Source organism: Ascaphus truei, chromosome 1 (genome assembly GCF_040206685.1).
Source record: "Ascaphus truei isolate aAscTru1 chromosome 1, aAscTru1.hap1, whole genome shotgun sequence".
Lineage (NCBI taxonomy): Eukaryota > Metazoa > Chordata > Amphibia > Anura > Ascaphidae > Ascaphus > Ascaphus truei.
The window spans coordinates 221,029,012-221,048,662 of record NC_134483.1 but is presented as its reverse complement, the minus strand read 5'-3'; the positions used below and the strand labels follow the sequence as shown (position 1 = coordinate 221,048,662).

The 19,651-nt window shown below is 44.6% G+C and overlaps 2 protein-coding genes across 2 annotated transcripts; one reads left to right on the top strand and one right to left on the bottom strand.

Moving 5' to 3' along the window:
• Positions 1-339: 339 nt before the first annotated feature.
• On the bottom strand, positions 340-1,543 carry LOC142493014 (glutathione S-transferase Mu 5-like). Its single transcript, XM_075596438.1, has 5 exons — positions 1,525-1,543; positions 1,194-1,258; positions 916-997; positions 566-666; positions 340-480 (listed from the first exon to the last, which is right to left on the bottom strand). Exons 1-5 carry the CDS (start codon positions 1,541-1,543, stop codon positions 340-342), a joined length of 408 nt encoding a protein of 135 aa, XP_075452553.1.
• A 3,172-nt stretch (positions 1,544-4,715) lies between these two features.
• LOC142470365 (glutathione S-transferase Mu 4-like) lies at positions 4,716-8,075 on the top strand. Its single transcript, XM_075577226.1, has 8 exons — positions 4,716-4,942; positions 5,542-5,617; positions 6,311-6,375; positions 6,565-6,646; positions 6,892-6,992; positions 7,083-7,178; positions 7,405-7,515; positions 7,902-8,075. The coding sequence occupies exons 1-8, from the start codon at positions 4,910-4,912 to the stop codon at positions 7,992-7,994; spliced, it is 657 nt and encodes a 218-aa protein (XP_075433341.1). The 5' UTR covers positions 4,716-4,909; the 3' UTR covers positions 7,995-8,075.
• The last annotated feature ends 11,576 nt before the right edge of the window (positions 8,076-19,651 follow it).

Below are 19,651 nucleotides of genomic sequence, written 5' to 3'. Positions count from 1 at the left end.
TGAGGGATGCCAACAAGACTGCCATAATGGGGATAATAAGACAGTTCTGGGGTGAAAGTCACCTCAATTCGGGTCAGGAAATCCTGTAGGTTCGTGAAGTTTTGCAGACACGTTGGTTCCAGCATTCGATGTTGATCCAAAACATCGTACATCAGGAAGTCAGCAAAGGTGATCTGGGGGAGGAGATTAGAGGCAGTCAGGATCTCTCCTAAACACCCTGGTGTGACCCCTGACAGTACGCCAAGGCATCATCTGGCACAGCCATAACCAGGAGGAGAGAATTCAGATGGGGAGAAGTAGAAGCAAGAGATGATAGGATGTAGTAGGGAGAGGAGAGAGCTAGCTTGAGTGAAGAGATGGGGTGCTTGAGGGGGTGAGGGGCACCTTTTCTCCTGCAATCCAAGCTCCGTCTCCAAGGAAGCGAGAAAATCTTGTTAGAGCGACAGGCACCTTCTCCAGGTATGGTCCCTTCAGGGTCTCCTGGGGGGGGGATTGGAAATATGTTAATATCTCTCCCCCTAATTTGACCTCCACCCCCAAATAGCTCTCCAGCCTTCAGACTCACAAACAGGGGGTTATAGGCAATCGTGACAAGGTCCCGCCGAAAATCCATGACCTGGTTCTCCATCAGATCCACACGGAGCTTCTCCCCCTCCAACTCCCCACCTGGTAGGTGGGAAAAGAGACTCAATGGGAGAGGAAGACGCAATATGTGGGGGGGGGGGGGAGGGAGAGCTAGAAAGACTTGGGGGCTGATTCTGGATGTGCTGAAGCTGCAAATGGGCCATTTTCAGTCAAAATTCCCAAATTATGTCAAGGGGCAAATTTAGCTAAACTCAGCTAACCCTATAATTGGGGGATGGAGAGAGACATCCTTCAAGGGGTATTACTCAGACACTGTGGGCAGATTCTTACACAGTCCATGTTTGCGTGCAATGTAGCGCAGGATGGCGTTACTCTGTGTCAGCTTCACATCTTCGTCCAACAGGTACGGCAACTGCAGGAGGAGACGGTAACTAGGATCACCCCTCAGGAAATGGGATTCCCCTCCAACCTCCCACAGTCTACAAACTGAATTATCTCACCAATTTAGGAGGTATTAGACCACTTTTACACTAGGGAAATACAATTCCCCTCCATATCCCCCACCCACTTTCCCATAGCCCACCACCCATCCCTGGGGTCACTTGTACATTGGGGAAGTCCAGTCCCAGCTTCTCCTTCTCGTCCAGCCACTGGCTCTGGTCGTAATCTGGGGCTAAGGAAGAGATGAATCTGTGTGAAACCGATACACTGCACACAGGGAGTGGCACACACAATGTTACAGGTTCTAAAATACATAGGCTGGGAATCATTAAGCCGCAATGCGTTGCAACACTCCTGATGTGGCATTAATGGCCACTGATGACCAATAAACACAAGATTGGGGTGTTATACTCTTACCCTGCATCACAGCTCAGTGAGTGCCAGGTATAGTGCAATAGTGTCACACCACATGCAAGTTATCAATGCATTTGCACTCACAGCTGGAAGGCTGATCCATGCATCTACTACGGTCAGGTTAAAGCACGATAGTACAAACTACTTTTATTTATACAGTCACAACTCTGCTTTCTCTGTAAAAGTAAGTTATCAGAATTATTGTGTGAATCTTTCAGAAATTCTCTGACCCATCACCCATCTATATTGAAGTCAGGCGCAGTAACAGCTTTCAGCAAGAAACTGATGCAGGGAGGAGGTGGGTGTATATAAACTAATCCACACCAAATAGGAGAGAAAATACTCCACAAACAGACTGCTTAACCCCTTCCAGGGGTCCTGGCAGGAGGCCGTAGCGATACCAATGGTGCATAGAACAGAGTGGTTAAGGGAGTCAAAAAACATGGCACTGTCTGCTACCCCACACGTGTGATGCACTCACCGTCACCAGTCACATATAGTTTCTCCTCATACAGGGTCCCCGTGTATTCTAGCAGGAGACGGATGGAGTGAGCCAGCTACAGGATGAAGAGAAAAAGGAGAGGTAGAGAATGGATAAGTGAATAAACACCCTAACACCCAGTTATAGACATACTTCAATATTACCCTCCTCCTTCCATTGTACCCCCCATAAATTCAATATTACCCCCTCCTCCCAGAGTACCCCCTAAACCTTCACTCCTCACAATATACTCAACCATTCAGTATTACCCCTTCCTCCCCATAGCTTCATTACCTCCCTCCTCTCTTTACTTTCAATAGCACTGTATACCATCCTCCCCAAATTCCTTCAATGCTACCCTCTCCCCATACTTCATTACCCACCTCCTCCCAGTATACTCCCCCCATTCCAATCAATATTATCCTCTTCCATATACCCCCATAACTTCAATATTACCCCCTCCTGCCCATAACTACATTACCCCTCTTATTTCCATACATCAATATTACACCCTCACCATATCCCCCATGCAGCATTACCCCAATACGCCCACTAACCACTTATACTGTAGTATTATCTCCCCACAGTGACTCACCCCTCGGATGTCCCAGTACCCCAGTATCACCATCCTGCTCTATATCAGGCTGTGACTCTGCCCTCCTAATAAATTCTCTTAACTATGGACAAGCTAAAGATCAGGCTCTGAGCTTGTCACGTGATATACTGTCTCACAGCCAATCAGGTCTGGCAAAACTCCAGCCTCCCCTGCCCCAGACAGCTGAGGCCATTTAAAGGTACAGCACAATCACAAGCAGCAATTGAGATATTTCTTATGGATTCTGTGGTTTCTACAACAAACCCTAGTAGCCATTTTATTCTATCCCAGAGGCTCAGAATGTCAGGATTTGGAACATGGATCCGTGAAGTCTATATATCTGGAGCCAAAATTGCATCATTATTTTTACTCTGCGGCCCTGAAGCAGGAATATCCTTAAAACCTGACCTGTTGGTGACCCTTGAGGACGGCAGTTGGCCACCCCCGCTGTAGTGAAACCGTTAGTTCCCTGTAAGTGAACAGCTCTGACTTTAACCCTTATTTGGGATTAGGGTTTGTATTGTTTTCGTAAAATCAGTGTATTTTTTGTAGAGTGTTTGTATTTAATTTTAATAAAAATCAGTGATTATCAGTGTAAACGGGAAAATGACACACATTTGAATTTGGTGTATTAGGTTTTTATCGTTTCCATACGCCCCTTGTGTTTCCTTTGTCTCCTACCTGTGGCTGCTACAAGAGGTGGAACTTAATGGGAAACATTGCTTTATTTCTGGTGTTTATCCCTTTTATCTGGAAGTGTGAGGTGATCATTCCACGCTTTGATTCGCAGTGATTGTTACTCTTCTCTACTTTTCTACTCACTGGATTATATATTGTCTATGGTTTATTTTTGAGTAGTTAAAATGGCTCAGTGAGTAAAGACACTGACAGAATGAAAGCAACAGCACTGAGTTTGAATGACGGCAAACCTGGTTCAATTCCTGGTGGGAGCTCATTGTGACCTTGTGTAAGCATTTCATTTGTTTTTTATATATATTTTTTTAAATTCTAATACTTATACACCAACACAAACGCGATGACGCGGCGCCACAGTGTGACGAAACGCGTAGAGCTGTGACATCATCGCGTTTGTGTTGCTGTATTTGGAGTCCCTGGCTTCCCTGCGCTCCGGCTAGCGGTAATTTCAAGTGTTAGCAATCATTGTATGAGGGAGCAAAGGACGTGCAGGCATTGGACGCCTTTATATCTTGCTGCCAATTCATGGTGAACCTGGGCTGTTTACATCCATTCTGCAAACCTGGGACTCACCCTACCACCGCAGATGACCACAATAGAGATTTCTCTCCCACGAATGGTTCTGTTTGAAATCCTGTAAGTGCACATTCTTATGGGGTGCTGATTTTTTAAATAAATGTACCTTATTTCTTACTCAGTTACATGCCATGGAGCTTGCGCTTTTGTTTGTTTTTTGTTCATATATATATATGTATATATATATAAAAATAATTTATTTTGCTATTTGCACATTGGGAGTCATCAAGATCAACTTAATGATGTAGCAAGACTTACTGCCATCTAGGCTACTGCGAGGTGCTTCTATGTCCGTGGCAAATATTTATGTTTATTTATATTTCTCAAGGTGGGCGCAACAGTGTCACGACTGCGCCGCGACGGGAAAAGATTGGATTTTTGCATCAGTCGCAGTACTCTTCAATATAGGACCCGCTACAACACTACCCTTCAGAATTGATAGGTGGTGCTTGTGTGCTAATGTCTCTTTAATCTACATGTAAATGCTATGTAACCATCCCTTAGTCCCATTCATTTTATATGATATATTATTTATTTAAATGTAACCCGCCACATAAAAACTTCAAATGACTAAACAGTATATTCTTCTGCAATCTTCTTCAAGTGACATCTTCTTCGGGCGTGCTGGCTCTTGGCAGAAACCGAAATCCCAAATAATGGTTATAGTCAGAGCTGTTCACTTAAAGGAACTAACGGTTTCACTACAACAGGGGTGGCCAACTGCCATCCTCAAGGGTCACCAACAGGTCAGGTTTTAAGGATATTCCTGCTTCAGGGCAGCAGAGTAAAAATAATGATGCCATTTTGGCTCCAGATATATAGACTTCACGGATCCATGTTCCAAATCCTGACATTCTGAGCCTCTGGGATAGAATAAAATGGCTACTAGGGTTTGTTGTAGAAACCACAGAATCCATAAGAAATATCTCAATTGCTGCTTGTGATTGTGCTGTCCCTTTAAATGGCCTCAGCTGTCTGGGGCAGGGGAGGCTGGAGTTTTGCCAGACCTGATTGGCTGTGAGACAGTATATCACATGACAAGCTCAAAGCCTGATCTTTAACTTGTCCATAGTTAAAAGAATTTATTAGGAGGGCAGAGTCACAGCCTGATATAGAGCAGGATGGTGATACTGGGGTACTGGGACATCCGAGGGGTGAGTCACTGTGGGGAGATAATACTACAGTATAAGTGGTTACTGGGAGGATGGGGGCAATGCTGTATGGGGGATATGGTGAGGGTGTAATATTGATGTATGGAAATAAGAGTGTGATGTAGTTATGGGGAGGAGGGGGCTAATATTGAAGTTATGGGGGTATATGGGAAGAGGATAATATTGATTGGAATGGGGGGAGTATACTGTTAGGGGGGTAATGAAGTATGGGGAGAGGGTAGCATTGAAGGAATTTGGGGAGGATGGTATACAGTGCTATTGAAGGTACTGAGGAGGGCGGTAATGAAGCTATGGGGAGGAAGAGGTAATACTGAATGGTTGAGGAGTATACTGTGAGGAGTAATGAAGGTTTAGGGGGTACTCTGGGAGGAGGGGGTAATATTGAAGGAATGGGGGTACACTGGGAGGAGGGTGGTAATATTGCAGGTTTAGGGGGTACACTGGGAGGAGGGGGTAATATTAAATTTATTGGGGGTACAATGGGAGGAGGAGGGTAATTTTGAAGTATGTATATAACTGGGTGTTAGGGTGTTTATTCACTTATCCCTTCTCTACCTCTCCTTTTTCTCTTCATCCGGTAGCTGGCTCACTCCATCCGTCTCTTGCTAGAATACACGGGGACCCTGTATGAGGAGAAACTATATGTGACTGGTGATGGTGAGTGCATCAAATGTGTGGGGAAGCAGACAGTGCCATGTTTTGTGACTCCCTTCACCACTCTGCTCTATGCACCATTGGTATCGCTACGGCCTCCTGCCAGGACCCCTGGAAGGGGTTAAGCAGTCTGTTTGTGGAGTATTTTCTCTCCTATTTGGTGTTGTTTAGTTTATATACACCCACCACCTCCCTGCATCAGTGTCTTGCTGAAAGCTGTTACTGCGCCTGACTTCAATATAGATGGTGATGGGGCAGAGAATTTCTGAAAGATTCACACAATAATTCTGATAACTTACTTTTACAGAGAAAGCAGAGTTGTGACTGTATAAATAAAAGTAGTTTGTACTATCGTGCTTTATTCTGACCGTAGTAGATGCATGGATCAGCCTTCCAGCTGTGAGGGCAAATGCATTGATAACTTGCATGTGGTGTGACACTATTGCACTATAGCTGGCACTCACTGAGTTGTGATGCAGGATAAGAGTATCACAACCCAATCTTGCGTTAATTGGTGTTCATCAGTGGCCATTAATGCCACATCAGGAGTGTTACAATGCTTTGCGGCTTAATGATTCCCAGCCTATGTATTTTAGAACCTGTAACATTGTGTACACACAGTGCCACCCTCTGTGCAGTTTGTGCCACTTCCTGTGTGCAGTGTATCGGTGTCACACAGATTCATCTCTTCCTTAGCCCCAGATTATGACAAGAGCCAGTGGATGGACGAGAAGGAGAAGCTGGGACTGGACTTCCCCAATGTACAAGTGACCTCAGGGAGGGGTGGTGGGCTACGGGGAAGGGGGTGGGGGATATGGAGGGGAATTTTATTTCCCTAGTATAAAAGTGGTCTAATACCTCCTAAATTGGTGGGATGATTCAGTTTGTAGACTGTTGGAGGGGAATCCCATTTCCTGAGTGGTGATAATAGTTACCCTCTCCTCCTGTAGTTGCCGTACCTGTTGGACGAAGATGTGGAGCTGACACAGAGTAACGCCATCCTGCGCTACATTGCACGCAAACATGGACTGTGTAAGAATCTGCCCACAGTGTCCGAGTAATACCCCTTGAGGGATGTCTCTCTCCTTCCCCCCAATTAAAGGGTTAGCTGTTTTTAGCTGAATTTGCCCATTGACATAATTTGGGAATTTTGACTGAAAATGGCCCATTTGCAGCTTCAGCACATCCAGAATCAGCCCCCAAGTCTTTCTAGCTCTTCCTTCCCCCCCATATTGACTCTTCCTCTCCCATTGAGTCTCTCTTCTCCCACCTACCAGGTGGGGAGTTGGAGGGGGAGAAGCTCCGTGTGGATCTGATGGAGAACCAGGTCATGGATTTTCGGCGGGACCTTGTCACTATTGCCTATGACCCCCTGTTTGTGAGTCTGAGGTCTGGAGAGATATTTGGGGGTGGAGGTCAAATTAGGGGGAGAGACATTAACATATTTCCAACCCTCCCCCCCCCCAAGGAGACCCTGAAGGGACCATACCTGGAGAAGTTGCCTGTCGCTCTAACAAGATTTTCTCGCTTCCTTGGAGACGGAGCTTGGATTGCAGGAGAAAAGGTGCCCCTCTCCCCCTCAAGCACCCCATCTCTTCACTCAAGCTATCTCTCTCCTCTCCCTACTACATCCTATCATCCCTTGCTTCTACTTCTTCTCCCCATCTGTATTCTCTCCTCCTCCTCCTGGTTATGGCTGTGCCAGATGATGCCTTGGCGTACTGTCAAGGGTCACACCAGGGTGTGGAGGAGAGATCCTGACTGCCTCTAATCTCCTTCTTTTCCCCCAGATCACCTTTGCTGACTTCCTGATGTACGATGTTTTGGATCAACACCGAATGCTGGAACCAACGTGTCTGCAAAACTTCACCAACCTACAGGATTTCGTGACCCGAATTGAGGTGACTTTCACCCCAGAACTGTCTTATTATCCCTATTATGGCTGTCTTGTTGGCATCCCTCAGCTGTCATCCCATGCCAGGGGTATCTGTGCACACTACAGAAGGTCTGTTACCATCAGGGCTCCTTCAGCCTCCACTCTAGCTGGACACGAGGGCAGTAAGTATGTGGGTATAATGGTTGAGGGTGGACTGAAGTTTGCTGTGCTGCGTCCAGGAATGGCTTATTCTGCACAGCTCGTAATGACTAATCAAGTATTTATTTTCCTGTAATTATTCACATTACTTGGTTGTCACATGGGGGGATATTTGGAGTCTGATTTTCTCCCACAATTAGGAAGCTCATTAACATAGTCGTTAAGCTGATATATCCTTTCTTCCTCTCCCAGGCTTTGCCTCCTGTTGCTGCGTATATGAAGTCCCCTCACTTCATGAAGACCCCGATCAACAACCGTATGGCAACATGGGGCAACTGCAAATAAGGGGTCCTGTATATCTCCCCTGTGCACTCTCCTTCCCCTGTTACGCTTTTTGTATGACCCTATCTGACCCTGATTTGGGTCTCCCAGTATTTTCTCCCCATACTATTTATTCCTGTAGAAAGATTTCAATACAGTTGCATTTTTCTGATCATTTTGTCAATGTATGTACATCTTTATTTATATAGTGCCCACAATGTACTTGGCACTTTCCTAACGATGACTACAGTACAGGAAATTATTATACAATAGGAAAGGAAATCCCTTCCCCGAGAGCTTACAATGTAAGTGGTATGTTGGGAAACTTACAGAGACGGCAGGTGAGGGAGGTAAGTGCAGTAGATGGAAGTCGTTGGTAAGAGTGACTGTGGGCGTAAGACAGTAGCCATGAGCTGGTCTATTGGAATGCTTCATTTAACAGGTGGGTTCTAAAGTTTGACTTGAAGGTGGTGAGACGAGGTGGTTGGTATATACAGTGTGAGGAAGTTTCATAGGTAAGAAACAGTGGGAGAGAGGGCAGTGTCCAGGAGAGGGATTAAAGAAGAAACAGTGGGAGAGTGCAGTGACGGTGTAAGAGTGAAATTCTAGCAGCAGAATTTTGGATAGGTTGCAAAGGAGAGTTGTGACTCGATCTAAATGGGGTGCCATTTCTAACTGAAAGCAAAAGGGATGAGAAACCTATCCTATACACAAAGGTTACATAACTACTCACAAGGAGATCTCATTACTTCAGCTCTTCCAGGGATTTGATCTTCCAGAAGTTCCCCCCCCCCCCCCCCCCCCCCCCCCCACGGTACGTTTAGCCTAGCATGCCACTATATGCAGGCAAAAACGTGGTGGGGCTTACCTTCTGCTGAATAATCATGGCACCATGTGGTAGAGTAGGGGTGGTACACTGTGTGAGCCCATAGTCAACCCCTTAAGGCTCTAGTAATACCAATGTAGCTTACACACTCTCATTTAACAGTAGACATTGTCCCCAACATCCTATAGCTAGTTGATGGATATGCTTGAACATAGCATGACATACGTCCCTGCACAATACATTGTGACAGGATCATGCATTTCTTATCACTGATCGTAACAGTACTGAGAACAAACTGCCACAGGAATCAGTGTATATAACATTTGTGCATATGCATTGGTAACGCCTAGTACTGCTATACTTACACCACACACAAACTGGGTATGTGGCAGTACCTTACTGTGGAGAGCATGCTCAAAAGTCACTGGTACAGGCATGTTGATGACGCTTAGTGTACCATATACAAAATCTGCCTATGGCAGTTACATCACTGTTGAGAAACAGGTTCTTGCTTATAGTTGCTCAGATGTCTGACAGAGCAGCTGATACTCACGTGAACCTCTTACAGTACAATGCTCCATGCTCCAATCTAACAAATCTTTGTATCACACTCATAAAACATTGAGTCTCTATGGCAGATTACTCACATTCATCTGTACTACCAGTAGATATGCTAGTGGGTTATGCAGCTCTCACTACGAGTAGAGCTAAGGTACTCTGCTGCCTGAAGGTTCCTGCTCCATTATCATTCCACATATATAATTAGCAGTGTTAAGAACAGACATCACCAAGCCTGTCAAAGGCATGGAAAAATAGCATGGTTAGCAATATGCAATGAAAAGAAAGGGTTTGGTTACAAACCCCAAGGAAAAGGATATTACCAGGTATTTGAAAAAAAAATTGAAACAATTGTTGCATGCTAAACACAAAACAATGACAAACAGAAAAAATCCCCTACGTTTCGCTTCTTATACTGTCCCCACGTCATCAAACATACAGTATGATGGAATGACAAAACAGCTGAATAGAATCAGATCAAATCAAATTTAATATCAATAGATGTTATATGAAAAGGATATTAAGTGTTGCAAGTATTATCATTCAAATCAATGAGTTCAAAAGCCTCCTCTGTTGCAACAAGGTATATCTTATATGAATATAATATTTCTTTAAATAGATGTCCTCTTTTTAAGAAATTGAGCAATCCCCATGTAAAATGGCAAAAAGGTAGATCTGAGTATAAATAGCAATAGTAGACATCTTAAGTGAATACCCATGGAGATGTTGTGCCATCAGAATTAGTCCAGAGAAATAAACAGTCCTGATAATATTGTATTGTATGCCTTTATTTATATAGCGCCATAAATTTACATACAGTATCGCTTCACAGTAGTAATACATGTTGTAATCATATAAATAACAGGTCATGGGAATAAGTGCTTCAGACATAAAAGTAACATTAAAGAAGGGGAGTCCCTGCTCCGAGGAGCTCACAATCTAAATGGTAGGTAGGGAACGTATGGAGACAGTAGGAAGGAATACTAGTAAGTGCGTCTGCAGGATGCCAAGCTTTATGTATCATGTGTCCAGGATTAACCACAGTGCTATTCATATGCTTCTATAAGCAAATGTGTCTTAAGGTGGATAGAGAGGGTGCTAGTCGGGTATTGAGGGGAAGGGCAATCCAGAGGTTGCGGGGTAGTCAGTGAGAGAGGTTTAAGGCGGGAGAGGGCTTTAGATACAAAGGGGGTAGAAAGAAGACACCCTTGAGAAGAACGCAAGAGTCGGGATGGTGCATAGCGAGAGATTAGGGCTGAGATGTAAGGAGGGGCAGAAGAGTGTAAAGCTTTAAAAGTGAGGAGGAGAATTGAGTGTGAGATGCGGGATTTGATCGGAAGCAAGGAGAGGGGAGACGCAGAGACAGATCTAGGAAAGAGTAGAGTGATTCTGGCAGCAACATTTAGGATAGATTGTAGGGGAGACAGGTGAGAGGCAGGAAGGCTGGACAGCAGGAGGTTGCTGTAATTGAGACGGGAGAGAATGAGGGCCTGAGTCAGAGTTTTAGCAGTCGAGTAACAGAGGAAAGAGCGTATCTTTGTGATATTGTGGAGGAAAAAGCGGCAGGTTTTAGAATCGTTTTGAATGTGAGAGGAGAATGTGAGAGAGGAATCAAGTGTGACCCCTAGGCAGCGTGCTTGGGCTACTGGGTGAATGATTGTATTTCCAACAGTATTGTGGAAGGAGGTAGTAGGGCCATGTTTGGGAGGAAGTATAAGGAGCTCTGTTTTTGCAATGTTAAATTTCAGTCGGCGGATGGCCATCCAGGATGATATTCCAGAGAGACATTCAGAAACTTTGGTCTGTTTAGCAGGTGTAAGATCAGAGGTTGAAAGGTAAATTTGTGTGTCGTCAGCATAGAGGTGATATTTAAACCCAAAAGATGTGATTAGGTCACCTAGAGAGAGTGTGTAAATAGAAAAGAGAAGGGGTCCAAGGACAGAGCCCTGGGGTACTCCCACAAAGAGATCGATAGAGCAGGAGGAGGTGTTAGCAAAAGAGACACTGAAAGTACGATGGGAGAGGTAAGAGGTGATCCAGGATATAGCTTTGTTCCGAATACCAAGAGTATGGAGAATGTGGAGGAGAAGAGGGTGGTCCACGGTGTCAAATGCTGCAGAGGTTGAATAATTTGAGCAGAGTGTAATGACCTCTGTCTTTGGTAGCATGGAGGTCGTCGGTTATTTTAGTGAGGGCTGTTTCAGTAGAGTGAGCAGTGCGGAAGCCAGATTGTAGAGGGTCTAGAAGAGAATAGGTGTTGAGAAAGTGTAGCAATCGAGAGAATACAAGACGATCAAGGAGTTTGGAGGCAAAAGGCAGGAGGGAGACAGTTCGATAGTTAGAAGGACAGGTAGGGTCAAGCTTGCTGTTTTTGAGTAATGGTATAACGGTTGCATGCTTGAAGGAGGATGGAAAGGTACCAGAGTAGAGGGAAGAGTTAAAAATCTTTGTGAGCATAGGGATTATACACTGGCGACACACTTTATTCGAGCTTGGCTAGTCCCACGAATTCGGGTATACCCGGGTGTATTGAGGTTTGTGACTGTTTTCTGCCCAAGTGCATTGAGTTATTTTCCAAGCAGGGATTGAAGCATTTTATTCCCGCTGGCTGCAATACTGCACAGTATATATATATATACTGCATTACAATTCATGAATTTATGCCATCTGGTAGACACGCGAAGCATTGCAGCCTATTAAATCCTAATCATTATCATTTAACAGATCAGCCGCCCATCAGCCAGGCATGAACCCAGGCTGGGAAGGCAAATGCAACGGGGCTTGTCAGAGGTGAGGAGTGGCGCATTCCAGGTATCTGCCAGGTACATACCGGGTATTTGCTCGAATAAAGTGTGTCGGTGCAGTAGAAGGAGCAAAAGGTTTTAGGAGATAGGAAGGAATGGGATCAAGAGGGTAGGTGGTAGAGGAAGAAGAGGAGATCAGCAGTGACACATCCTCCTCCGATATAGCAGAAAAAGAGTCAAGAAAGGCAGGAGGAGAGTTAGGAAGCGGTGTGGGATGGGAGGAGGCAACAGATGGGATGTTCTGACGTATGGATTCCACCTTTTCCCTAAAAAAGTCATCAAAGTCCTGAGTGAGATGGAGGAAGAAGAGGAGGCAGCGGAGGGGTGTCTGAGTAGAGAGTCAAAGACAGAAAAGAGTCAGCGTGGGTTAGACTTGTACGTGTTGATTAGTGATGAAAAGTAGGTTTGTTTAGCCTGAGAGATGGCAGAGTTGAAACAGGACTGCATAGATTTGTAGTGAAGGAAGTCTGCGAGAGTGTGAGATTTCCTCCAGAGGCGCTCAGAGGAGCGAGTGGAGGAACGCATCATGCGTGTTTGGGAATTTAGATACAGGTGGTTGGAAGGGAGCAAAGGTCGCAGGAACATCCAAAAAATAGAAAGAAAATATAATAGTGCAATATGTTGTGATAAAGCGAATTCTGAAGTATCTTGGCTCTATAAAATGTCTACTTACAATAAGTAGATATATAAAAAGCGGTTTGCAAAGTAAGGTGGTGTGTAGCAGGCCGCAATGACAGGATCTTCACGAGTTTGAGGTGAAGAGGATCTCACTCAGGTACGGATGCCACAGGAAAAATAGAGAAAGACCATGGTACAGATCGGACAAAAACAGTTTTTTATAAAAACGGAATAAAGAAATGTACTTACAATAAGTACATAAACAATGTACACGTAGTGTTTGGGAATTTAGCCAGGATCTGGGGTTAAAAGGGCGAGAACTGCAGAGTGAAAGCGGGGCATGTAGATCAAGAGAGGAGGATAAGGCAGAGTTGTAGTTCCTGACCAGGTTGTCAGGGTCTGAAGCAGAACTGAGAGAGGAGCGGGAGGAGCGTAAAGTGGACTCAAAAGATGGAAGATTAATAGATTGCAGGTTTCTGCAAAAACGAGGGCTAGATGGAGATGGAGAGGGGGAGAAGCTGGAGAGAGAAAATGAGATGAGGTGATGACCAGAGAGAGGAAAAGGAGAAATGGAGAAATCGGTGAGAGAAAAGTTTTTAGTGAAACCCAGGTCTTGGTAGTGGCCATCTTTATGGGTGCTGGCTGCAGTCCACTGTTGAAGGCCAAAAGAAGAGGTTAGAGAGAGAAAGCGGGAGGCCCAAGGAAGAGAGGGTTCATCAATGTGGCTGTTGAAGTCCCCAAGGAAAAGAACAGGTGTGTCTGAAGAGAGAAAGAAAGAGAGCCAAGTGAGAGAGAAAAGCAGAAGGGGGATGAGTAGAGGTTGGTGGGCGATAGATGACCACCACATGGACAGGGAGAGGTGAGAAGATCTGGACTGTGTGTCCATCAAAGGAGTGAAAAGTAAGAGAGGGGGGAATAGGAAGATTTCAGTAACGGCAGAGAGAGGAGAGCAGGAGCCCCACGCCTACACACCTGCCATCAGGGCGCAGAGTGTGGGAGAAGGAAAGGCCACCATAGGAGTGGGCAGCTTCCAGAGCAGAGTCAGACTGAGTGAGCCAGGTCTCAGTTATAGCAAATAGGAGCAGAGATTGAGAGAGAAAGAAGTCATGCACGGAGAGGAACTTGTTAGAGAGGGAGCGAGCATTCCAAAGGGCACAGGCGAAAGGGAAAGAGGAGGGAGGGTGGCAGGGGATGGGTATGAGGTTGGAGGGGTTGACACCAGTATGTGTGAGGATGATTTGCAGGGGTGTGTTTTAGTGAAGGGTGTATAGCTGTGTGGTGTCAGAGGGCGCAGTAGGAAAGGAGTTCATGTGAACTGAGAAGTGGGGAAGAAAGTAGAGATGGAGATATATGAATAGAGTTAGAGACATGATAAGGCTGGTGGAAGGAAGAGCATAATTTGATTATAAGTGATGTTACAGTAAATATAAAAAGTAAAGGTGGCATCACAGCAATAGATAAGTGCTGAGATGTGCAGTCTGGATGATATCCTCCTTTCCAACGTAGATCAAATGCAGGAATCAGAACCATTAGGTGGTGTCCACTTTTCCACTTCTTTGTGAACTTCCTTTTTAAACTTCATCTAACATTCTACTTTAAGCATGTATACTTCAAGCATGTCTGCACACAGCACTATCTGAACAATATTACAATTAATAGTTATTAGACCATGGAGGTATCACCTAAAATATAGATAATAAATACATATTTGACATGTTTGCAGTATAGAAATGGACATGCTTGATAAACAATCTTGGAAAACATCACCTAGATATATCACTAAGTAAATAGAAACAAGTTCCAAATAACGGTGCTCAGTACACAAAGGAAACATATATTTCAAATGAATTCCTGAATGAAACACATAGTTGTGTGTTGGATGAGCTCTAATCAAGCCCGGTGAGATTCATAGACCCAGTGCATATGCATATCATATGAGGGGTTAAATGCAATAACCGTCCAAAATAGTGGAGACAAATAACTGTATAGATGTATGATAATCCAGTAAGAGTACTCCACTGGACAATATTCCTCTAGAGTGGCACCAATAATGGTCAGCTTCTCCCCAACCGAATAATGGAGGAAATGTAGTACTCACATGAATGGCAGCTTATCCCTTTTGCATGCATCACGCCAGTCAGTAACAGAGAAGAACAATCCAAGGATTGGATCGGAGCACAGCTGTGAAACATGGTGCAAACACCATCAAAAGGAAGGTTAAAAAGTTTATATTTTAATAATCATGGCATACGGAGAACATCAGGTGAACACTCTGATGCGTTTCAGGCAAACGCCTTTTATCAAAACTTTATAACTTTTAAGTTATAACTTTATCACTCTTTGATAAAGGGCGTTTGTCTTCGGACCCTTCTGGCTCACTGGCTGTTACTATTGAATCTGGTTCGGGGTTATTTTCCCCCACTTGAGGAATGGGTAGTACTGTAAGTGATTGCGATGACAGATCTTTACCCTCCCATCTGCATCTTGTATTCGGTAGACAGGGAGGCCCGGCATCTGGGACTCTACCTCAAAGTGGCCATCGCGCCAGTGGTCCGCTAGCTTATGCTTCCCCGGTATTCCCAAGTTTCTCAGGAGAATGGCATCTCCAGTTCAAAGCTCCCGATAGCAGACTTTGTGGTCATATCTCCGCTTGTTGCTCTCATTCAGTTTGGCGGTTGCTTTCTCTGCCAACTGATATGCACATGAAGGTTTTCCTGGAGCCATCGTACATACTTATAGTGAGTCATGTTTGGCACGGCATCGATGGATACCCGGAGATGGATGTCCACACGCAGTCGCGCTTCTTGGCCAAACATCATAAAGTAGGGTGTATACCCTGTGGATTCATGTGTAGTGCAATTGTAGGAATGCACTAGCGGTTAAACCGACTTGCTCCATTCGGCTTTCTGTGAGCCCTTAACCTGTCAAGAATGCCTAATAGGTTTCGGTTGAACCTTTCCGGCAGAGCGTCTCCTTTAGGGAGGTATGGAATAGTTGTCACGGTAGCTTACAGGGTTATTATATACACCAAATAACTGGCTTGAATTGAATGCAACTGTGATATGATAAAGAAAGTTTATTCCTTCAAAGAAGGCGGACACACAAATAACAAATGGAATATTTACACTTACATGGGGATGGGACAATGAAGTAATCAGGATTCAGATTAGCAATTCATCAGGCATCAGGTATCATTCAGATGTAATAACGAAGAACACGAAGGACACTGTGCATAGAGCTAACCATCATTTTTATGTGATTTGGGCTCTATATCCTAACATTGGGTCCCAGGCATTGTTAACAATTATTTTGACCCAATTACCTTTTGTCAGCTAACGTGGGAAGCATTTTGGTACCTGCCCCCAGGTAACTGGCACATGCACATGCACACATGCACACAATCCCTTAGTCAGGCTCCCATTTTCCTAACCCCACTCCAAAGAATTGGCCAAAGAATTGGCGTCTCTAAGTGTGCCAGATGGGGGAACCTGACTAAAGGTGTGAATTATGGCACTTCATGTGAAAGGCCATGTCCTGCTTTCTCTCCACCCTGTATATACAATCCCGGGGGATGAGCCTTTGATCGGTGGCCTTTGTGTAGACACACTGTTGCCCCCTGACCATTAACATACCGTATGGGTCAGGGATTTTCACGGGCTTTACACTAGGCATAAAATACAGTACAGAAAAAAACAGATGATTTTAAAAAAAATGCTACAAGTTTTTTTCATAGTACAGTAATTATTTATTAAAAAAACACACATGTAGGATATTGCTTGGATTGCAGCTTTAAACGTTTTTATTTAAAAAATCAGAGTAAAGATGTGGCTATAGCACTCACAAATATGTGACTTGAGTTTTATGCTGTTTCAATAAAAGGCTTTCCAGACTAAATCAACCTCACACGTCCTCCCTCTGGCCGTCTTTGGTGCGGTGTCTCATGTGGGATTCAGATATTAGCCGCCCACTCTCCCGTCATCGTAGTTCTGTTTGGGCAGAACTTGCGGACAAGTCAACCGGGCAGTCTGGATTCTTTTTGCTGGTCAGTGTTCTTTTCAGGCAATCACTTCATCAGGGGTCTTGATTGATATCATGAAATGCATAGGGTTGGCGGTTTATTTTGAGGTTTGGCTGGTAGTCCAACTCATGAGGAGAAGTCCAGTTTTGTGTCGGAAAAAATCCAGCGATACTGTAAGGTAATGTAATTGATGCCTGCATCTATTTCTTGTAATGTACTGTATACAGTACGTTCCGTTCAATTGTCAATACCTGTACTGCGCATGCACAAAAATTTAATGCCACACATACAAGTTCTATTGTACACGCATACGCAGAAATTCAATGATGCAAATGCGGTCAATACAAATTTATCGATAGTAAAGGTTATTCATGCATCTACAGTATTTCTTCTTCTCGATTATTAATACATATCATCTCTCAATTATTTTACAGATGAAACTGCCAAGAGCCAGCACGCCCGAAGAAGATGTCACTTGAAGAAGATTGCAGAAGAATATACTGTTTAGTCATTTCAAGTTTTTATGTGGCGGGTTACATTTAAATAAATAAGATATCATATAAAATGAATGGGACTAAGGGATGGTTACATAGCATTTACATGTAGATTAAAGAGACATTAGCACACAAGCACCACCTATCAATTCTGAAGGGTAGTGTTGTAGCGGGTCCTATATTGAAGAGTACTGGGACTGATGCAAAAATCCAATCTTTTGCCGTCGCGGCGCAGTCGTGACACTGTTGCGCCCACCTTGAGAAATATAAATAAACATAAATATTTGCCACGGACATAGAAGCACCTCGCAGTAGCCTAGATGGCAGTAACCCTGATTCCCCCCCCCCCCCCCACCCCAATCTCATTTAGGGTCTCCTTGGGAATCTAATACTCTGGTTACCTGGGTGTGTGTTGCAGACCTGCTTGTAACAGGGAGCCCTGGGTCTCCTGCGATGACATGAGGGATAACAGGACAGATTTCTGGGGTGCCTCGATATCACTTACTAGTGCAGCGCCTCCATCTCCTGCAGCCCCCAGCAATATGGGGTGAAGTATCTACAAGAGAATATTTCTTCCCCTCCTCCCGATACACTTCACTCTCAGGCAGGAGTATAGGTAAAAATGCAGTCTCTTTATTGATCTCTTTCTTCAGTCAGAAGCCAGATCACACAGCAAGCTGTCTCCCTCCAGAATATCCCTGACCTCACTCCCAGCCGAGGGCACCAAGAGTGGGTCTTGCTCTTCCCCTATCCTCTAAGCAGGATAGGAGGTATGTGGTGCTCCCTCTCAATCCCCGTATGGAGGCCTCAAGCCTGCCAGTCCTGGCAGCTCGCTGGGTGACCCTGTCCCTCTCACTGTAGGGATCAACTCACTAAATAGGAAATGGCAGTACACTAAGTACACTGGCGACACACTTTATTCGAGCTCGGCTAGTCCCACGAATTCGGGTATACCCGGGTGTATTGAGGTTTGTGACTGTTTTCTGCCCGAGTGCATTGAGTTATTTTCCGGCAGGGATTGAAGCATTTTATTCCCGCTGGCTGCAATACTGCACAGTACATATATATATACTGCATTACAATTCATGAATTTATGCCATCTGGAAGACACGCGAAGCATTGCAGCCTATTAAATCCTAATCATTATCATTTAACAGATCAGCCGCCCGTCAGCCAGGCATGAACCCAGGCTGGGAAGGCAAATGCAACTGGGCTTGTCAGAGGTGAGGAGCGGCGCATTCCAGGTATCTGCCAGGTACATACCGGGTATTTGCTCGAATAAAGTGTGTCGGTGCAGTAGCTCCAGCAGGCACCGCCCATGTGTCTTCTGATTGGACACAGAGCCTGATGACACTGCCTTCACTGACTCACTGCATTGCCTGAAGTGGGGAAAACCCATGATTGCTCCTGGAAAACCTGCCCTTACACAGGGATTACAGCCAGGAGGAGGGCAGACCTATAGCCCAAATCACACAGGGCTCATATATATATATATATATATATATATATATATATATATATATATATATATATATATATATATATATATATATATATATATATATACACATATATATATATATATATATATACACATATATATATATATATATATATATACACACATATATATATATATATATATACACACATATATATATATATATATATATATATATATACACATATATATATATACATACATATATACACACACATGTAGCGCCTTTCCCCCACCCCTTGGGAGATGTGTGGCTACGATGTGTGGAGTACGGTGCGATACCTGTGGTTCACAGAAAATCTGAGCCTCCGCTGCTGGGAACCTGGGGTGCACCTGAGTGATGCCCGGTAGCGCCTCCACCTGTATGGGATTTTATTATGTAGAATAACCCTGTTACAGGACACATAAGGAATACACACTTGGTATGATAACGGTTTTACTGCAGGCAACCAAAAGATAAGATAACACATATATATACAGTCCCACCAACCGGGCCAAGCATGGTCTAACCCTCCAATACTTTGTTCCCATGGAGTCACAGTCCCCAAAGTACTGAGGGGCCCTTGGGCACCCAACCACCCTGGCATCAACAAAGTAATACCCCACCCAATGTGTGGTACAGCGCTGCCCACTAAAGTGTTGGTTGGTGGACGTGCAGAGTGAAGTACCTGCCGGGTGATCCCACACCCGGGCTTGCTGATGTCGCAATTATTGGATCCACGAATCCAAGGATGTCCTCCACGAAGCCTCCGCCTCTATGTTGGGTTGGTCCCACGTGGATATTACCACCTTTAAGAGTCTCTGTGGTAGCAGCTGGGTGATCTGGTCCCAAATCAACGGACACAGGATGCAGCCGCGTCCT